Below are 22,176 nucleotides of genomic sequence, written 5' to 3' on the forward strand. Positions count from 1 at the left end.
CGCTCAAAGTGAAGGTCAGCTGCTTTGATGTTTTGCTCGGGTGGCGGAACGGCCCACGACCCAATATAAGGTTCTATTGTGATTTGACCTTGACAGGCCGGGACCATCCTGAAAGACTAAGAAAAGATAATGAATAAAATTTCAGAAACGAAACGATGAGCCACGTTCATTAGAAGAAGTAACGTCGGCAAAGAAGGAGTGGTGTTTCGGGTCTGCCCTACACAGAGACACAATGGAAAATGCAAATATAATGTAAGTAACTTTTGATGAGTTTATACCGCAATTTCATTACTATACAGTGGCTTTAAAGACGGGTTCAGTTGTACTTGTTCGTTCTATGTGGCATAGTGTTTTCTACCGCGCACTATCTGGAGGAGAAACATCTGCTTTTACTGAAGCACCTCAAAACCTTCCTCTTTGCTTCTGCTTTCTCTCTCCCTCTCCCCTGCTACAACTGGTCCACTGTCTGCGACCTCGGTCCTGGGCCCTTCCACTCTCCACCTGCACTGCCTCCCTGTCAACCCCTGCACTGGGGGACTGTCTCAGTATCCTACAGCCCCCCCTTCCCAGCACTTGTTCTGCACTTACCTTGCACTTGCCACCAGCTGGCCCTATTTATTTATTATTTTATGCTACTTACCTTGTACTCCACTCCCCCCCCCCTCCATGCCTCGCCACGCCTTTAAACACTTGTGTACACCCAGTAGCGCTGTCCTCGCTATGAAATGAATAATTTTAATAAGGATCTGATGGTGAGACTAATTTCATTTTTTATGTTTTTAGGTACATCATTCACTACTGTCTGTGTCACGAGTACCAGACACCGGCGGACGGCTTCTACAGCCGCCAGTTGCTTCTCCGCGTGAACAACGTTACCACCCTGACCATTTTATGGGACGATCGCCAAGTACAAGTATGCCCTTACGCGGTACTAACGGTTAGATGCAACATACCTACCGTTGTGGTGGCCTAGTGCCTCGTTGTTGGAACAGCCATGCGATTATCAGTGCGACAGAAGAGCTTATTTTTATCGTAAACCAACACCCTGTGTACTGCACACGAACATCGCTTCCCTCAAGACGAACTAATTTGGATCGAGAGCAAAGAAAAATGCAAATCGCTGAATATTCTCTAAACATTTGATGTCCAATAAACGTACTTTGCCAAATGTACAATCTTGCCGTTTGCTTTTAAACCACGGTTTCACATTCCGAATTGTGGTGCTGTATTGTGAGATGCTCTAAGACCCTGTGTACAGCAAAGGACCATCGCGTTCCTCAATACGAACTTTTTGGAACATGAGCAAATAAAAATGCAAATCGCTGAATATTCTCTAAACATTTGATGTCAAATAAATGTACTTTTCCACATTTACAATCTTGCGGTTTGATTTCAAAGTACAGTTTCATATTCCGAATTGTGGTGCGCTGTATTGTGAGCTGATCTGTGTTGATTTCCGGGGTCTGTGTGGAGTCGCGTAGAAGACGCCTGGGCGCGTTTGCCAACGCAGCTCAGTCACGTCACGGATAGAGGCGGGGAATATGAATGTTTTGATAAAGTCTGTTTCAGGGGCGGGGGATTTGATTTAGTGCCGCAAAGGCAGGTGAGCCAGGTCGATGCGGCGGAATGATAGGATTATCACAAAATGGAGGCTGATTTCGAGTGCGATAATGGGCGAAAAGTCGGGTAAGGTCCATAGGAAAGTTTCCTACGATCTACCGATTTATGCTTACAAACACATGGCCGACCCGTAGGGACAATAAAAAAAAAGTCCCGGAACTATCCTTTAACACTATCCTCTCCAGTAACCTCATAAGCTCTACCCAAGTTCTCACCCTAGGTGACTTTAATATGGGTTACAATGATCCTGAAGACCATTCCGCCAGCAATATAATCAACTCTCTTTCGGAACTAGGTTTCACTCAAAGAAGTACGTCACCTACACACTCCAAAGGCAGAACACTCGATTGGGTGGCAGATTACAACTGTCTAGCGAACATTACAAACATCTCACCACTAGCCTGGACCGACCACCACCTGGTCTCGTTCCTGCTTTCTACTGACAGACCCCCACCCACACCCATTATCAGGGCCCGCCCAGCCTCACAAGAAACAAGAAGAACATGACAGCTGAAAGACTCATCCCAAACCTACTCCCTAAACTCAACACACTCCCAGACAATCTGGACCCAGAGACCCTGGTTGAAGAATATAATAAGATCATGGCCACCTCACTAGACCCAATTGCCCCCCTTAAACTGAGACCAAGCAAACCGAACACACACCTAAATAAATGGTACACACCATTCTTTAAAAACTTAAGGCAGCAAAAAAGGAACTGTTGGGCCACTTGAAAAAAATCCCCCTCAGCCGCAAAGAAACTCAAACTTTCCAAATTAGCCACACTTTACAAAAAATAAATTTACCTGGATAAACGAACCTCCTATGACTCTCGCATATCCCATGCGAAATCAAACATGAAGGAATTATTCTCCATCCTTAAAGAAGTAGAAACCCCCATAGTACTTCCTGACACCTGTACCAAAGACAAAAACTGGTGCTCAGAAATCCAAAGCGCCCTAGCAAACAAAATTGCGACCCTCCAAAGTAAAATCGCCTGTAAAAAAATATCCCTCAATGACACTCTCCCTTCAAAAACACCAGATAAGCCCATGCTTACAGATCTCACTCGCTTCAACTTCTCTAGAGTCACGATTCTCAAAGTAGAAAAAATCATCCTGTCTCTGAAACCCTCCAACTGTCAGGGAGACCTGTGCCCGGCACAGCTCATCAAGGATGCCGCTCGTGACCTCTCCCCCTTCATCACGAAACTAATTAATGCCTCCTTCACCACTGGCTCCATCCCCACTAATCTGAAACAATCCTGAGTACTTCCACTATTAAAAAAAAACCACACTTGACCCAGCCACGCCCACTAATTACAGACCTATAACAACCGTCCCCTTTCTACTAAAAATCCTGGACAAGGTTGCCCATGTACAAATTCAGAAGTACCTGGAAGAACACCATCTACTAGGTTCCAGACAATCAGGGTTCCACTCTCAACATGGGACTGAAACGGCTCTCATTGACTTGAAAGCTCAGATCGATACGCTTAGAGACAACGGCCAAGTTGCCCTACTCCTCCTCCTCGATCTGTCTGAGGCTTTCGACCTGGTCGATCACTCTGTCCTTTGCACACATCAGCTCATTTCTCTACTGAGGCCATCACCTGGATTACCTCTTTTCTCAACGTTAGAACCATGAGGGTCTTCTCACCCACCGTGGTGGCAAACCCCATACCAATCACTTGTGGCATCCCACAGGGCTCCTGTGTCTCCCCCACATTGTACAACATATTTACCAAGCCCCTTTTCGATGATTTGGATCATCTCGGTATCACCTACACTAACAATGCAGAGGATACCCAGATCCTCCTTCCGCTTTCTGGAGATAATGGAAAGGATTTGACCTTGCTAAATAGGGTGTACATCATCATCCAGGCATGGATGGCCATACATGGACTATGCCTGAATGATGATAAAACGGAACTCATCATCCTAGGCACTACGTCCAGTTTAAAGAAACTTGCCGCTGCCTACAACTCTTTCATGATCGATGATAACATCAGGGTTGGACAAGAGGTCAAAATTTTGGGTTTTTACCTGGACTCTAACTTCTCGTTCAGAAGACAAGTGAGCTCCCTGGCTTCCTCCACGGCCTATACGTGTAAATTAATCCGCACAGCTAAACCATTTCTGTCTGACACTAGTTGCCTTACCTTCGCTAGAGCCCTTATACTGTCCCGCCTGGACTATTGTAACGCCCTCTATCTGGGATCCTCCAAGGCTACCACTAGCAAACTACAAACTCTACAAAATAACGCTCTCAGAGCGGCTTTGGGCATCTCCAGAAGAGATCACATCTCAGGACTCAGTCAACAGAACAACTGGCTCTCCATCAATGACAAAATTCTCTTAAAAACTGCATCGCTCACTCACAAATCCCTCAATAACGCTGCCCCTACTTACCTGATCAATAGATTCTATAGACAGTCCTCCCTGAGACGTACCAGAACTGCCTACAAAGACTGCCTCTCTGTCCCTAACTTTAAACGTGCCACCATAGGGGGCAACAGCTTCCCAGTGAAAGCAGCCAAACTGTGGAACTCCTTACCGCCTAATCTCAGAGTGGACCTGCCCTTAACGAACTTCCGATCTACACACCTCCCCCTTAACCAACACAAAGTCTTTAAACTTGGAAGGCGCATGCCGTACATGTACGTCTCGCACGATTCTTCTCCTTCATCGACATGCTGTTCTCCGCTAGCTTCTTGACCAGAGCCAGTTTCTCCTGTTGTGATGCCATTTACCTTCTACTCCGGACTTCTCACCAGTTCCCGAAACCCAGCCTCACCACATGCACTCACATTAGCGCCACAATGCCTCTGGGTTGTATGCGCACTCTACAAATTAAATAAATAATATTTCCCTCTGCCCTAAAAGGCACTTGCAACAACACGAATATCTAGATTCACGTCAGATTGGGCATCACACAGGCACTCTTGGGAGGATAGCTCAGGGAAAACACGCTCACCTTGGAAGCAAGGTGACGCAGAGCAACACTGGTTCGATCCCCGGGTCCACGCTTAGAAACCTCTTGGTACTAAGCGTGTTATAACTAACCAATTATAATAAAACCCTTTTCCCACATAATTCCCCCTTTCACTTCATAGCACTTAACAAGTTGCCCTTCATTCCACTTCATGCCATCCTCTAAGACATAACTTTAACTATTCTTTTCGTAGGGGATGGGTATAGTTCCTCCCCCTCTTATCCTCGTGGTCCTTACACGCACTTTATCGCCAACTTTAAACAGCTCCACACAAACGCGCCTCTTATGATCAAGCTTGTACTTATCTTGGCATTTCTCTGCTCTGCTGACCAACTCCTCTCTAGTTATTTTGGCTGGTCCTGAAGTCGCCAGCCACTTCTGTGTCAATTCACCTACTGGTTTCATACCCTTCAGCACCACAAATGGCGAAATACCCATGGTGGAATGGGGTGTCATTCTATACACCAACACCATATCCCTCACCAACCCCTCAAAACTAATGTTTGACATTTGAGCCAACTGAAGAGTTCCCTTGACCACTCTGTTAAATCGTTCTACCATGCCATTCTGTTGTGAACAGTGCAGTGCTGTTGTCTCGTGGCACACATCCACCCCATTTAAATACTCCAACACCACGCTAGATCTGAATTGGACCCCCATTGTTAGTTAACAAGACCGATGGGAATCCCTTCAACTCTGAAAAATCCATCTAAAAACTCCACCACAGACTTGGCCGTGGTATCATCAGACCAGCCTACACACAGCCTTTTAGAGTCGTAATCCATCACCACTTAAGCAAAGGCCCGATTATATCCAATGCTAGTTTCTCCCATGGATTGGTAGCAAATTTCACAGGACACAAGAGGTTTTGCCATAACATGCGACGTGTTACTAGAAACACACGTCACACAATGTTTCACTAACTGCTCTACCTCAGCATCCATATTGGGCCACCAATACGTCTCCCTTACCCTCCTCTTGGTCATATTCCTCCCTAGATGCCCCCTGTGGGCAATCTCTAAAACAAGGCATCATGCCCTTAGGTGGAACAATGTTCTTCCCCCTGCATAGGACATAGCCATCAGACCACAACTCAGCCTTGACTTGCTCAAATTGTGCACATACATCAGATGCCGCCCTTGGCAAAGCCTCCTCGGATATGCTTTCCTCAGACCATTTAGCTAAATCCAGTACACCTTCTTGGGCCACTTGCGCAATCATCAACTGTCCTCCTTCAATTGTCGCTCCTTCCCCCTCCAGGTGAAGCCAAGGTAAGCAACCCGTAACCACATTACATAGCACTGGAACATAAACAGAAATATTCTATTCTTGTAAGGTCAACGCCCATCGATTAATTCTAGGGGAACCATATAAGTTCTTCCCTCCCAAAGCATGAATCAGGGGCTTATGGTCCATCTTAATGAATGGAACTCTCCACAGGAAAAGCCTGAAGTGACTTACGGCCCAAAAATAAGCCATGCCTCCCTTTCCACCGTAGACTTATTTTTTTGCAATACTTTGCAAGGTCCTGGAAGCAAAAGCCACCACTGTTTTTCCCCTCTCTCTCACTTCAGTGAGGGCAGCTCCAAGGCCCACTCCACTAGCATCAGATGTCAAAACAGTCTTGCTGCCAGGATTGAACATACTCGGAGTGGGAGCCCCCACAATCTTCCCTTTACCCGAGCAAATGCTTTCTCACAATCCCTACACAAAACATACATTTTCCTTAGCAACTCCCTCAACGGAGTACAATTGGAAGCAAATTGATCTATAAACTTTGAGTAATACTCAGCAAGGCCAAGGAATGCCCTCAATGAATCTTTGTTATGAGGGGCTCGCACCATCAGTACGACATCCACCAATCTAGTTTCTGGCCCGATACCGTGCCAATATATCACATGCCCTAAAGAAGACACTTCAGTCATTTTGAATGTACACTTCTCTCTTTTGATCATGAGCCCTGGCAAGGCCAACATTCTTAGAATATTGCGCAATCTCACAATGGCGCTTAGTGTTAAATGCAAAAACCAGGATGTCATTCTGGAAACATTTCACATAAGGGATCCCTTTGAACAAAGTCTCTCGCCCTCTGAAACACTGCCACGGCGGAAGACAAGCTAAACGACATTCTCCTAAACCTACATGCCCCAAACAGTGTTACAAAAGAGAATAACAGAGTCCTGTTCATATTCAATCTGATGATACGCACTAGACAAATCAAATGTCGAGAAGTATCTGGCACCATGCAAAAGGGAAATCATCTCTTGTACTTTGGGCAGGGGATGGAGATCCACCCAAATGTTTTCTACGGATGTAAGATCTACACACATCCTTCTATTCCCATTTCCCCCTTTGGCAATCACCATAGGAGACAACCACTCTGCAACCTCAATCAGCTCTATTAATTCATTCTCGCAGAGCTCATCAAGTTTATCCTTGAGCTTTCCTTTCAGCATGAGAGGTACTTTCCTAACTTTGTGTTCTACTGCCAATTATTCTGTGACTAAAATCTTTTTAAAAGCCCATCCGGGCAGAAAACACATTTTTGAACTGTGCACACAGATCACCCTCTACTAACCTAACCGGTTCCACTGCATTTGGGTGCAGAACAATCTGTAGACCTTTCTAAGGCTTCCAACTCAACAAGGAACCTCCCTTGTCTGCTATATATAGGACTCTCCTTATTACTCTGTTCCTAAATGCAATTTCTACAAGCATAGACAGCAAACTCTTGATCGGTGTGCCACCATAACCCTTTGGATATGTATCCAGAGCTCTTAAGCCTGCTTCAACCCCCAGCTTTTGAAAAATATCCACCCCACCACAGTATATTTGGAACCGGAATTTGCCATCCTTCTCACCTCACGGCCATCAACTTTCACCACACACCAGGGGGCATCAATATCGTCACCGTCATCAGTGGCAATGAACAAATCACTCCTGGAACATGTTATCTTCTTCCAAATATCTCACTTCGCCTCCAAGTCTAGTTCTGCACACTCTCGCCAAACATCCCCGCCTACTACAGTTCCAGCATGTTGCACTTCTGGAGGGACAGCGTGCACTTGTCGAAATGTGGGCACTCTCTCCACACGCATACAGGTCAAGTTCGCCTTCAGCTTTTTTTCCGTGGGGAGCAAGTCCCCTCCCATTACTTACTGGTGCATGTTGGACACCCTGCGCCTTGGGGGCCTGACAGCCCTGCCATTCGTATTGTCTACTTCCCCTTTGGAAGAACTCTGAGTCAAGGAATAGGCAGAAGATTGTTCAGCCAGCTTGGCCATCGTGATGGCCTTATCCAAAGAAAGATCCTTCAACCTCAGCAATCTTTCTTGTAGCCCCTTATCTGTTGTGCACTACACTATCTGTTCCCGCACCAAAATGTCCACGAGCACTCCAAATTCACAATGCTTAGTCAGCCCACATAATGCTGCCACATAGGCATTCACTTTCTCTCCAGGTTTCTGAGAGCGGGAGAAAAACAGATTACGTTCCATAACTACATTCATGCAGGGCCAATTTGGGCCCTGCAAGGTGCACTCAGCTTGGTAAATGTCCTGCACATCACCTTCCCCTTCTCCTACGTGAAGTAACAGCAGGGACTCAAAGATTCTCCGCCCTTCTACACCCAGGCTGCTGAGCAAGATAACATGCCTTCTCTCATGGTCAAATGTTGCGCCCCCCCCCCTCTCTATGGCAATCCGGTACGTGTCAAACATCTTCCACTGGGTCCACACAATAACCGGCTCAGAGGAGGTAGTCTGGAAGACGGGTGGGGGCTGTATGGTTGCTTCCACGTCTGCACAGAAGGAAAGGGAAGACAACCCAATTCTCAATTTGGGCCGACTGCCCAATTCAGATGGCAGACACCACTTGGCCCAGTACTTCTACACGATGCACGACGCAGCTCCCAAACTCACTGTAGGTGGCCGGACCACTTACCCTTAAAATGCCAGAAAAATACAGCCCACTTGCCTTCTATTCTTGCTGTTATGTCCCTCTGCCACCAGATGGTGCAGCGCCACTTGCTGTTATGGGTGCAGCCGGAACATCAGGACCACTAGGTGACACTGACTTCCCTCAACTCAGGGACACAGTTAAGGTGCTCCTCCTGCTGAACGACAACTCGTCGCAAAATAAGCATGTTCTCAACACCACGCCGGAGAACTACAGCCAAGGAAGAGACGGACACCATGGAGATATGGTAAGTCTTCTTTATTTGTAAGTATGACTACCGAGATGGGAGCCGCACGATCCCACACTGCGACGCTGGGGCCAACTGCTCACCACGCTCTCCCAAGCCCCACATCACACAGGAGCATTCAAAGGATGCTCCTGTGTGAATCGGCAGGCAGAGACAGCAGCAACAGCGCCATGCCGTGAGCCAACCCGTCCAGCGCAGTCCCACCAAGGTGGACACCACTACTCAAAACTTTAAAATTGATTAGTTAGGTGTTCTGAAAGAAATCCGTGCAGCACCATCTTATGAATGATACGTATTGTCTGTTTGACTTGCAACATTTTCAAAGTTAACTGTTTGGTTGTGGCAATATGATCGCAATGGCCAAACAGGTATATATAGATCTATGTAATGGCAACAATCAAAACATCATGATCAAACAGTTCATGATCAAACAGTTGTTTAAGTAGATCTTGTTCCCTGCAATTGCGATGCTGAAGAGGAGAAACCCTGCAGAGACAATTGCAGCCAACGGCTGGGGAACCAAAAGGTCACTTCTACCAACTACTCCCTTCCTCTCCTCGGTGCAGTGTTATTTGGCTACTTGACAGGTTCGCGCAACCAGATAGAAGCTCAGGGGCGACAACCAACAAGCAAAGCTCAGAAATCAGGCCATCAGTTGCCCTGCTACTTGACAGGTTTGTGCACCAATTGTGGGGACCCTAGGCATCAAACACTAGTTACTGAGCTGACCACTCGCAGCACATCCAAAGCCCTGGCACCTGACCTGGAGATAGCACAAAGAAGATACCTTGACACTTGAAAATGGCTTCCCATGTCCCTGTGTTAGGGATTGGTGTCGGTTTACCAGAGGTGTCGCTGGGGGTCGTGGGGGCCCTAGCGGTGTCCCCGTCTTAGGTATTGGGGGTCAGTTTACCAGAAGCGTTGCTAGGAGGAAGCTGGGGGGCTATAGCCCCAGGTCTTTGGGTTGTAGCGCTGGACAGAAGCTCAGGGGCTACAACCAAAAGGCTCCCTAGCCGAGAGTCCTGACATTAACACAGCCCCAGATCTTTTCCAGACCTAGCAATACCTCTACAGTTGACCCTGAGATTGGCAGTTGCTCAGTCTCCGACAGGTTTCTGAGTGGGCCAAAGGGACAAGGAATGCTCGGTCATAGGAAGATCAATGGTCACAAGGGAGGCGTGGGATACACCCGGAAAATCCCATTCCTCTCTTGATTGGGGGATCCATTTGTCTAGGCGCTCTGTGCTGTCTGGAAGGGCATTCATGCCCACAGCTTAGTATCCAGTAGGCCCAGTTAGGTCCAGCAATGCATTACCAAATAATACACAGCACTACGAGACAACTCATGCCCACACTGTTGTGATGATTTAGCACTTTATCAATGTCAGAGTAACATAATAGCTCATCATCATAGAATAGGTTATTTCCTAGTTGCTTCAATACAAACAAAGGTTCCTCATTTGGTCTTAAACATATGTCCCCCATATACTTTGCAGCCGCTTCGAGTACTTACCACTTCCCACAGGGACTTGGCCGGCATGCAGGAGTCGCAGTGCACCAGGGACTCGGTAGACTGAGGGAATGTATTTGGTACACTGTAACTGAAGCACTGCCCCATACAGGCTCTGTGAGGAGAGAAAGAGAGCTGTAATCGGAGGCTTGGGCCCATGCAGATTCTGGTGCGCGAGAGAGGTGCATTCACGTGCCACTGCTCAGGCTATGCTCTGAAGATTTAAAAAAATGAGCCACATGTCACTGTATTGTCCCGTTGTGAGAGAAGGAGAGCGGACAAAGTGGGAGTGAAAAGAAAAGAAGGGGGAGACAGGAAAAAAGATTAAAAAAAAGAGAAACAAAAAAGCAAAGAAAGAACACAAGGAAAGAAAAGGGCAGAAGAAAAGAAAATGTTAAAGTAGGATAAGAAGGTTGAGAGGGAGGGAAAGAATTAATGTGAGAAAGCGATTGGTAGAGAGATTCATCTTGGGGTATACACATTATAATCTGGCCTGGCAAGGTGCTGTTTGAGTACATGCTGGAGATAGTAGCACTGCAATGCATTAATATCACAAAGTACAGAAATTATTTGTGGAATCAGATCGGCTAGCCAGCAGTTTGACTGATGGCTTGGCCTACTTTGGACTGCTGGTGCAACACGGTCATGGTATCTTACTGAGAAAAAGTTCAGGCTACATCCCAAATAGGTTTAGAAACAGAGCAAGGGTGGCGCTAGGATCACAAGGACGGAGCTAGAAAGAGCATTTACTGTTGTGGTCTGGAACCATTGGCTCCCCAGATGTTTTGGACTTCAATTCCCATCAGCCCTTGGCAGGATAGTCAATGAGACGGGATAAGTGTCTCAGTCCAAAACATCTTGAGAGCCATACAGGTTGCATACCCCCGATCTAACATAATTGCCGCCTTGATCAGGCGGAAGTACGTTGTTTTTGGGGGCCTATAATTACATCACCTGAAGACTTTAATCAAACGGCCCTGTGATCTGAGAAAAACTGCTGGCGCTTCCCAGCAATCAAAACAATTCATGTTGCTGAATAAAAAGATATGGTTTGGAGATTGTCCAGTATGTCCTATGTTGCCAAGAAGTGCCCCCAACCCCACATTTTGACAGATATGAGTGCAGAAACACAGGACGATAGCAATTTGGAAACAAACCCGTTTAAGAAGTGTAAAAAAGCAAAGCTCATATCCCAGGTCCCCATATTGCAACTTACACCACACCTTTCCGACAGCGATCAGTGACAGTTTTGATTATACAGATTGGAAACTGTAAACAGCATAAAACACAAACGAGAAAGAACATTTTGCAGCTACCCTTCAGGGATAGAAAATGAATGGGGAAAATCTACTTGCTCCCAGAGGCATCCAAAAGAAGATATAGGCACAGAGGTGAGGTCCATTGCTCACATTATTCCAGAGTATTAAGTGAGTGAAGTGGTTTCTAAAAGGCCTTGGTGCGTTATTAATGCAAATAAAGCAGATGACAAGACAAGTAAAACGCCATTATCTGGAAAATCCTTGGCACTGAAGGACCTATGGTGATGGACGCAGTACAAAATCTTAACATACCATTACATTGAATGCAAACAAAGTCAACGTTTCTAAATGGTCAACCTGCTCCGAGCGGAACTAGTCTCCATATGAATAGCTTGCCGCATGGAAAAATACTACCCCATTTTCCTGCCTATCCTATTATGCCAACAACTTACGTTCTTTGCCTTATCAAATTCTGCTTTCCTCTTCCCCTCCCCTGCACCACTCTTACCCAGAATCTCCACTCTTACTCAGAATCTAGTGGGGATACAGGAGGGGGCACAATTCACCAATCTGCAGACCAGCTTTGGTGCTGGGAGACCACAAAGTAGTACCCACCGCACTCGGGGGTTAAAAAAAAAAAAAAAAAAAAAACAAGTTACAAGCTGCTAGCCGTGAATAAAAATCACTCTGCCCCTGGCATGGATGCCGGTTCGCTCTATACACACAGCACACAGCACACCAGGTCTTCCTCTGTAAGATTGAACTATCAGTTGCCAAAGGTCTGCAGAACAGTATAAAAGACCATTTACATGAACGCTCTTCTAAATCACTCATACAGAACCAGGCCCCAGAATCTACGATAAGACAAGAAAGTGAATCAAATACTTCCTGGGTTCCCAATGCAAAGATACAAAACAAGAAATGTAAACACCCAGAAATGGAAATTGTCAGTTTGTATGTGTATACTTCGCTGCTCATTCATCTAAAAAATTGTCTGCACTGTTCAGCAACTTCAGATTAAGACATGTACAACACCCAATTGTAAAACGCAGTCTTTTAGCATGTGCTCCTTTTGACTGTCAATGCATATTTTCTCTTAGAATGGCGTCATTTCAATATAGAGGATTTTTCAGTTTTTGTGTAACATGGCTGTAGTTAAAGAAAGAATTATTCAAACTGAGCATTTTACAATTTACAAAGCTGTGCTATACATTAGACTGTAAATATGTTTCGATTACAGTATGTAATAAAGCCTTTTCAAAATAACATCTTGTGTTTGACAAATAGCTGTGCTTGTTTTGAATCATCACGTTCGTTGGGTTTTCATTGTAAACCGAGACAAATAACAGTTAAGTTGCAACGCACACTTATCTCGGAAGAGCACAAAGCATTGCTTTGGCAACACAGAACACAATGACCCTTTTTCGTAGCTTCTCTTGTATGCTTTCAGCATAGAAAATATGTAGTTTAAACGCAAAAAGCTTTACTGGCTCCGTCAGGACCCTCTAATGTCACTTGCAGTGAACACATTTTAACCATATCATGCAACCTGAAATGGTTCAATAATGGTCCATGTACTTTCACGTGTGTTTCAAAAGAGAAGGCTGTCAAAGCTAATGGAAAGGAGCCCGACATAAATGGTTTGCCCTGGATTGAGAGCTGTTCAAATCACAGCTACATGTGTGCAGTTTATGACAGTAATTAAAGTTTAGTGGTAAATAAGTAGGCTGCAGTAAGGCGGGCACAAACATGTAAATCTTAGTTGTAATGGCATGCCACGTACTTAAGTACGCTGACCAGGAGCATCCGTCAGCAGCATCCGCACATGAACATGTATGCCGTCAACTGCTGGTGTAGTCCTACTGTACCCGAGAATTACAGTTCACTTATAAAAGATTAAAAAAAAGAAATCAGCTAATGTGGACATCTCACAAACATATTTCACCACTATTTTGTCCCCAATTAATTTCAGACATATACTGGACACATCCATTCGACATTCTGTTTATTATTCCACCACTAGGTGGCTCATACTTATTCAATGGGGACCGGGGTTCTGAAACACATGCATCGGCATGCCCTGGTCACTAATGAGGCGGGGAGGACAGTGTGACCTAAATGTGCCTTCAAGTACTTCAGCATTTTTCAATATTGGTGAATGTGAGATTCAGCACCTGCCTGATTCGGACCAGGCTTGCATCTTGGTGAACACCTCAATCAACTGACCACCAGCTTCAATTCAATCCACTCCACCAATTGTATGTTGTCGCTGCATACAGTCACTACTACTCCACATTGTGTGCCTTGTTTTTTATATACTATTTCTTGCTTTTGTGTGAAGTAGTATAGTGTGAAGAGTTTACTGTCTACAGTCCTCTCAAACCAAGGTTACTTCTTACCAGTGTCGCTCTAAAACTGACATTTTGGCACATCTGAAAAATTGCCAGAAGCAATGTGCCTATATTGCAAATGTCCATTACAAGGACTGTACATCAAGTAAGGTTTACAAAAGTTGGCCACCACAAATGGGTTATTGGTGCTGGAGGCAAAACGGCAATGGAGGGCAGAAGGATGGAGAGTGGCTCATTATGTGCCTTCGCACACTTCTTGAGTCTAAAAGAAATCGAGCTGCAGAAGCAGGCACCTCGCAAAGCTGCAACAGGCATCAAAGGCGCCTCACATTGATGCAGGTGTCAGCAACACATGCCATTTCAGAGGTTTTGGACTACAATGCCCATCAACTCTCAAAGATGCCCCATGTCATTAGATTTAGGAGATGCTCATCTAAGTTGTGACTTTCACTTGCCCTTCTGACTCTTGCCATTCCCCTTTATATTGGGGAGATGTTGCTTAGGTCCTGTTTCTAATACCAGATATATCAACCTTCTTGGTTTTACAGGTGTTCCCTTTTTGTTCCTGACTCTCCAGGTGGTACATTACCAGAACAGTCAAGAAAACCCTCTAAAAGATGAAGGCTGGTCTAAAGGGTAAATATGTTGTATTATCACACAAAAAGGAAAGAACCATACAACATATAGCTGTAAAAATAGATCAACATGTTCTGGATAGAAAATAAAAACAAATTACAAAAAGGCAACCAGACACTAAAATAACATTTCAGAATATGGCCCTAGGACCATACATTGTTGACACAGGTCAAGCTGGACTTTTCAGAAGACATACAGGCCTTAAAAACACAATTACCTCCAGTCCCATTGTTAATTGTGTGGGGGTCGATAGGAAACAATAGGTCAATATTATTCAGAGTAGAGTAGTAAGAGGCCTTCATACATGGTCCTGAAAGCAGTTTGAACCAAAAACCATGAGAAGGATACAGAAGACTCACCAGAGGTAGTCCATTTCCCAAGATTCACTCACCCGTCCCCAGGATAGAAGATTGCACAGGTGAGTGATTATGTTACAAACAGCGAATGCGGCTCATTTCTGGATGGGCTAACTTGGCACAGAATAATGGAATAAAGCACCACATGCGGGTCAAGGAACCCCAAGCAAGATATCTAGAGGAAGTGAAGGCAGTTGTCGATTTCACCGAGCAGCAGCAGGGATGATCGGTGTTGACTGCCAGATGAGCAGGGACAACCACAGAAGACCCCGACCAAGAAGGACTGGATCCTAGAGGCTAGCTGAAATTAGAAGGACCACTTGAAGAAATGCAAGTGAAGAAACAATGACTCTGCGAAGAACAAGGGTTCATGAATGGCGACTCCAATAGGGAGAGAATGTAGCAGTTTGAAAAGTGCAGCAGATTGTGTCACTGGAGGTCTCCACCCAGAGAGGATAGTGTCAGAGTCCTGCTACACTAATGAATAATCAAACAAAGGTACCAGCAGAATGAATAATCAAAACAAAAAGGGACCAGCAGAGGAAAGATCTTTTTTGGAATGTCAGGAGGATGCATTAATCTGTTCCCGAGGTAAGCAGCACAGGAGAGTCCCGAGAGTTGCAGTGTCACAAAAATGCTGCTTGAGGAACGGTCTAGGTATTCCCACTCTCTCAAGGGAAGGAAGCTCCAGACATGGTTCCTTCTGGACAGGAGAGAGGTAAAGAAACACAGTCAGAGGTTCAGCATGCCCAATGATGCTTGTGCAGAGCTTGGTGGTGGTCGTCTCTTTGGATGCTTCAGGATCAAATCCAAAGAGATGACAAAGATCATGGTGCAGTGTCTCAGCTTTAAGGTCAAACCAGAGATTAAAGATGTGACAGAATGCCATCTGGTGAGGGGGTGGATAGCTTTAACTTTTTTGGCGGGTGGGCATTAAGAGTAATTGTTTCTGAAAAGGACCTGCACCCCTTTCATAATGCTCTATGCCAAAACGTAAGTACACTCATGTGCATTGCCGGGATGGTCTCCCGGTATCACTGCAACTGTCCTCCAGTGGCAGCAGGGTAGGGTCAAATATCACATGTGCATTCCTGAAAGCCCCTGGAACACACAGTTTCAGTAGGCAGATGTGGCTTTTTAATAGTCTGCCCCTGTGGTTCAAACTATGGTGGCAAGTTAAACTGTAAATATAAAATATGTCTAGTAAGCACATGGTATCTACTAGGATCACACAATTATATAGCCACATCATTTGGATGTCAGATTAGTGTCAGCTGGAGAAGTATCATGACCGGGCTAGTGCATGTAAGCTTTGTGGCCTGGGAATCTGCACAACCATTTGAGGCCCTTCCCAATAAGCTGCTCCTTTTGATCCCCCTTAGGAAGGTTAACATTCCTCCAGGGCACAGGAACCCTGCCCGGGAGGTCCCCAGGGAACCAGTGCTTCAAAGACAGTCCTGACATTAACAAAGATACTCACACTAAGGAGCTTATCGCTGGGATCCTTTTGAAGTATGCAGATATGGGAAGGGGGTCTAGTTAGATCAGCATTGCAGGCCAGGGGAGTGGTTCTACCATCTTAAATTTTGCTAGGGCTCCTTAAACATCCTGCTCCCCCACAACTTTCCACAGACATTGCACTCTTGATATGGGATCTGAAGGCAATTTACATGTGTTAAAGCAGCCTGGATTTGACACATGAAAACAGGCTTGCTTTGGACGAATACACTCCCAGCTTAGAAAATAAAGTAGAATGTTGTTATTACTGGGAGGCGCACCGGGTGTGGGGAGGGTGACCGAGCTGACAGGATGGTTTAACGTTTACCTATATGGAGATTTCCTGTCCCTCTATGATGCCTTCTCCACACCCATATGTTGCAAGCTCTAGTGTTTGTTATTTTTCTTTAAACCTCAGCAGACTTTGTTGGCCAGTTATTGTATTAGGCAATAAGATGTGGACATGCGTGTCCCAGAAAATGCTGAGCTCAGGTCTTTGAGGAGCTTGAAATAACCCGTTGAAGGTATTCAGCCCGCCATTTTGTGGACTGACCCGGTACCAGTCAGTACGCACAATGAGCCCCTCACAGGTGTGATAAACCTGAAGGTGTCTCACCCGCTAGTCCCTGGAGATCTGTCATCCAGGTGGTCAGGACACAGCCATCGCTTTTGGATCCAGTTCCTGGGGGTTGACCAGTGTGGGAGGATCAACTGGATGAGGGATCTTTGGGGAGTCGAAGTGGGACACCGCAGGGTGAGACGCGGTATCCCCTTCCCTGTAACAGCTTTTCCCCATCCTACCAGGTAGGATACCTAGGAATGTAACTCCCCTCCCCAAGGTTTCCCGGCACAAACACTTTCTCACAGACAGCTGGAGCACAAAACCACACACTGAGTGACGCAAAACACACGAGGAAACCGCAGTTCCAAGATGGCAGTTTAATACAAGGAGAAAGACGGCAAGACCAGAGAGGGAAGCAAGGAAGGAAGTACTCTTGACCTCTAAAGACTTATTTTCATGAGCCTTGGAAAGTAAGAAAACGAAGACCAGGAACTAAGGATGATGAAACCTTCACAGTGTCGTAGGTACAACGGGCTCTCCCGCATCGATAAAGGCGGGGAGGAGCAATTGCCACTGTGGTACTGTCCTTGGCTCCTACAACAAAGTGGCGTCGGAAAAGACAGCACAGCCGGTGAGTCAGAGAGGCCGATACCAAACCCACTTGTGTTTTGAAACAGGGTTGCAAGCAGTAACATTGCATAAAGAAAATAGTGTGAGAGGCATTTGTGATGAGCACCACAAATATAATTGGAAACCAAAGGAGTAGTTGAACTTTATAATTTTGGGAGACCAGGAAAAGATACTATTACACAGAGTGGTCTAGTGCCACGTGGGTGCTCATTTGAAAGTCTGTGTTAGGTATCCAACTGATGCAGAGTGTGAGAAAAAGGAATGTTGAGATCAAAGTATTCATGCAATGGGTTAAGTTGAGACCTGTGCACATTCAAAAGTCTTCGATAGTTTAAAGTACATCACAATTGTTCTGAGCCCGGCTGAGGGAGACTAATTGAATGAAAGAAAGGGATCCGAGCCCGGCTAAGGGAGATTCGGGGTGAACCAGGAGTCAGAGAAATAATTATCTGAAAGGGATCTGAGCCCCGAAGAAGGGGATCTAAAGTTGAACTTTCGTTTTGAGAAGGATCTGTGCATAGCTGAGGGGGATCTATGGTGAAAACCAAAATTGAATACTGCAAAAGGAAAAGAACGTTTTTGTATACCAGGCCCTCTGAGACAAGAGACTTGCAAGAAGTAAAGAGGCTTGGACACAGAAGGTCCTGAACTGTGAAAATGGAACTGTATGCTTGTGCCATAGGAGCCAGAGTATGTGCTTTGCTGGAGTGAACCTCCTGGTCCTGTGCTGAAAACGTGGGGAAGAGAGGTCAACGGCTCGAATAGCCTGACTTATCATTTTGTGAACACTTCTTTCTTTTTCATGAACATCACCCCACATTATTTGTAAATTAGTGGCAAGGATTGGCAATAGGTTTTTTAGTATAGGCCCTTTTTAATTTGATGCATTTTTATTATTTGATTGTCATAGCTTGCTCCCATCTGTAGGTTTAGATAGGCGTTTATCTCACCCTTGTGAAAGTTCAATAAACACCCTGGAAATGTGGTCACTTGTGTCTGTCTTACTGTCGATATCATGCCTTCCTTACACAGGGCTGTGCTTAAAGGGGTAGAGGATTCTATGCCCCTCAATGGAGGACAAAGAAACTGGAACTTGGAAAGATCCATCATCGTGACACGGGAGTCGATTATCAGGCGATACCCATGGCCTTGGAAATATACAATAGACTCACATGAAAATACAAATAATTTTCTTGCAACAAAGCAGTGTTAATAAACCTTTGACTGGTCATCTACTTAAAAGTTAAGCTATTTTTCTGTTTGCTACGTTAACAGAAGGTGCTCATGATTCTGACCTGTCGTACAAGGTAGGATCGCATCAGACTGGGCTACCTCAACCCAAAGATCCCTTGCACATACAGAGAATAGTGTAATGAGTCCTTATTAAAAACTCCAGGGGGCTATCGTGAGGAGGGTGCCAAGATGGTGTGTGTGCATTCCAAGACCGAAGAGGGAAGCTGAGGGGTTTCTCAAACATGGGCATGTACAGGTAATGGGAGGAGAGTGGGTTTATTTAGTGGGTTACACCTCAACGGGATAAAGGTTCTGGGTTGGATAAATTATATTGGTCATTGTCTTTGCTGGTTTTATAGCAGTGATTCTAGCAATTGTGTATTACTTTTGTCTTGGGATAGAGTTTGCAAAATATTCGTATTAACAAATTAATTAGGTAGGGTTCAGTCGGATACTGTTGGCCCAAATGCATTCAGGTTCGAGAAAGAGAAGTTAGGAAATCTCTTTATATTGTTGTTTCTTTCTGGTTTAAAGTAGGGACCGGTTAAAAAGGGAAATTGGGGATTGAAGAACCGGAGCCTGATTAAATAGAGAGACGCGACTGACTGTAGGTTGTACGCTGTATAACCCAGTCAGGACCACTCGCTGGTGTCTATGGTTATTAATCCCCTGCCTTCTCAGGACAAAAAAGAGTGGAGTCGAAAAGTAAATGAAACTGGTGCAAATAGGTAACTGGGCAATTGTTAACACAGTGAGTCAAAAAGGTAGGAACAGAAATGGTCAAAGAACAGTCAAACCAGGCAGAAGAACCTGTGACAAACTGTGGATGTCGTCCCTTCTCCCCTATGGGGAGACCTTTCCTATGGGGCAAGTGCAGTGCATCCATAATAAAATAGTCCCCCCTGGGGGGTGCTGCACTAGGGGACGATCACATGGGAGAGAAAGACCCTTATGGGATTAGGGACCATTCCAAGAGAACGGTGAATTCCTCCAATTCATTAGACCCACTCTCCTTCCCCAAGTCAAACTCTCCTTTCCTGTTCCCAGTAAGTGCCAATGTCTTCTATTGTGAGCTCAACCAACCCAATATATTAGACCCGACTAGCAGCCCTGAAAACAGTTTCCCATAGAACTCCTATACAAGTTCAGTAGTATTTAGATCACTCTGGTTCTTTGGAGTGAATGGTTTAGTGTCTCATCACATTTCATTGGCCAACAGAAATACAAACCAGCAAAAGGAAACCAACATGGAGAAAGCCATACTCTGATGTGGAAACCCAGGAGACACTGACCTGGCAGACAGGGGGCTGAAGCAAGAGATGAACGGGAGCGCCAAGATAGTGTGATGGGTCAATAATGGGAGACTCACGACTGTGTTTAGTTCTCAAGAGTCAACATTTTTCTTTACGCAAAACTATAAAATATACCCAAACTAAGCCTACTCTACCAGGGAATTCCCTACCTAGTGTAGGATCTAAGGGAAACCTCATAGCATTCAGAAAACTAACCCTCACTCTAAACAAAAACATTCAAAGCAATATGAAAATAACAAGATTAAAAAAGTTACCAAACAACCAGTGTCTTGGATGACTTCTATTGGTCTTAGGCGGGTCTTGCTCCCATAAGAATGTCCCTAAGTCACTTTCCTCCAAGGAAAAGAAAGTATTCAACAAGGTATTGAAAAGTTCTAATAAAACAAAAGTTCAAACAAATAAAAATCCACTCGTCACAGTTCCTTCTTTGCTCGATGAAAAGATTCTCCTTTCCAGTTCCAGCAAGAAAATAAATGGCACCAATGGGGATTCCTGGATGACTTCCTTCCAGGAAAGAATGGCTAAGGTTGAAGACAAAAGTGCTGCTTCTGTCTACTTCAATCCGTCTGCTTTCAACTTCAGTGGCGTCTGATGCTTCCGACTAACGTTTGCTTTCTCTTCAGCAACTCCTTTCTACTATTCATACTGTGTGAGCAGGCTCTCTTGCCCCACAGATGACTTCTACCACTTTCAACTGATACAGCTCTGACAAGAAATGTTGACAACCACAGTTCTACTGCTGCTACTACAACAACTTCCAATGTTAAGCAAATTTACTGCTACTACTGCAACTGCAACATTAACCAACTTCATCTACCTTTACAGGTTGGCAAGGCATTCTTCGCTCTTGTATGGCAAGCACAGGCAGTCTCTTTGCCTCTCCTTCTGTCTTGCAGCTACCACAAAATCTGCTTCTAGCTTCCAGACTATTTCTTTTGCACTCAAACAGTCTCAGTCAAGCAGATTTAAAACACGCACCCAACTCCCTTCCCTAGCTTCATATACACCTTTTCCTCCAATGGCTGCTGTACCACTCTTAAAAATGTGGGAGGACTCTCAGATAACTTCGACAACGGATCTGTGTGAAATTACTATTAGTTGAAAAGTCCAACCACCTAAAGTCTGTTTTATTTTTTTATTTTCTTCATTTTTCCATATATATATATATATGTGGGGGGAGACCCCCTAAAGTCCCCCCACCTTACACCTATCCTTTTCTATTAACTTTACCCCCCCCCCACATATACATATGCGAATAAATGGGGGTCGGACTTTTGGTGGTAGGACTTTTCTACTTAGGTCATTTCATCCCAACCCTCAACAACGCCAGAATAATGGTGTATAGTTCTTAGATGAGCGGGATGCACTTAAATAGAGTTCACTCTATGGGCTTGGGTAATGCTTGTTCTTTTGTTCAGCTTCAGCCACTTCTACAACCGCTACTTTTAGTGTTCGATAAGTTACAAGATGTGGGTTTCATAATGGAAGCGAAATTAGGCACACGATTTTGTTTTAGTCTTGAACTACCACTTCGAAGGATGCGCGTTTTCAACTTTCGGTCAGCTTTGAGTCTCCAAGGTATTGACAAACACTGTTGCTTGTGCGGCCTCTTTAAACTATGGTTCCAACCTTTCCGGAAAGCCAGTTCTGCTTCAATACGTTTACCAGCAACGTTCTTCTTAACAGGAGCCACGCAACCGCTCAGCAACAATTTATTTCTAATAATGGGGAAAAGAGATTCTTTCACTACACAGGGGTAATTCAGCTTGTTAACATAACTGCATATTACATTTCCCGTATTAGAAAGAACTCCCACTTCTGCCAACATCTTCTACTAACTTATATGTATATGCGAGTGCAAATAAAGCTGGCTACCGTTCCCAGCAAGGAATTTCTGAAAATTTGAAGTCCAGAAATTCCTTTTTCCGACTCCACAATCCCAACGACTGCGGGCTGCTCCTGATTTCCGGATTGGCTTCTTCTCCTGCTACTGCTTCGGGCACTCTTCAGA

At 45.0% G+C, this 22,176-nt stretch overlaps 1 protein-coding gene across 2 annotated transcripts in view; it reads right to left on the bottom strand.

The window, feature by feature from the left end:
• NBL1 (NBL1, DAN family BMP antagonist) overlaps window positions 1-22,176 on the bottom strand; it is a 159,803-nt gene that overhangs the window by 34,581 nt on the left and 103,046 nt on the right. For both annotated transcript variants that reach the window (XM_069610383.1, XM_069610384.1), the window contains exon 3: window positions 10,332-10,443. In XM_069610383.1, the coding sequence (XP_069466484.1) occupies window positions 10,332-10,443 (112 nt within the window). The remainder of the gene's footprint in view (window positions 1-10,331; window positions 10,444-22,176) is intronic.

This window comes from Ambystoma mexicanum, chromosome 8 (genome assembly GCF_040938575.1).
Source record: "Ambystoma mexicanum isolate Mex_15411 chromosome 8, UKY_AmexF1_1, whole genome shotgun sequence".
In the NCBI taxonomy this organism is placed as follows: domain Eukaryota; kingdom Metazoa; phylum Chordata; class Amphibia; order Caudata; family Ambystomatidae; genus Ambystoma; species Ambystoma mexicanum.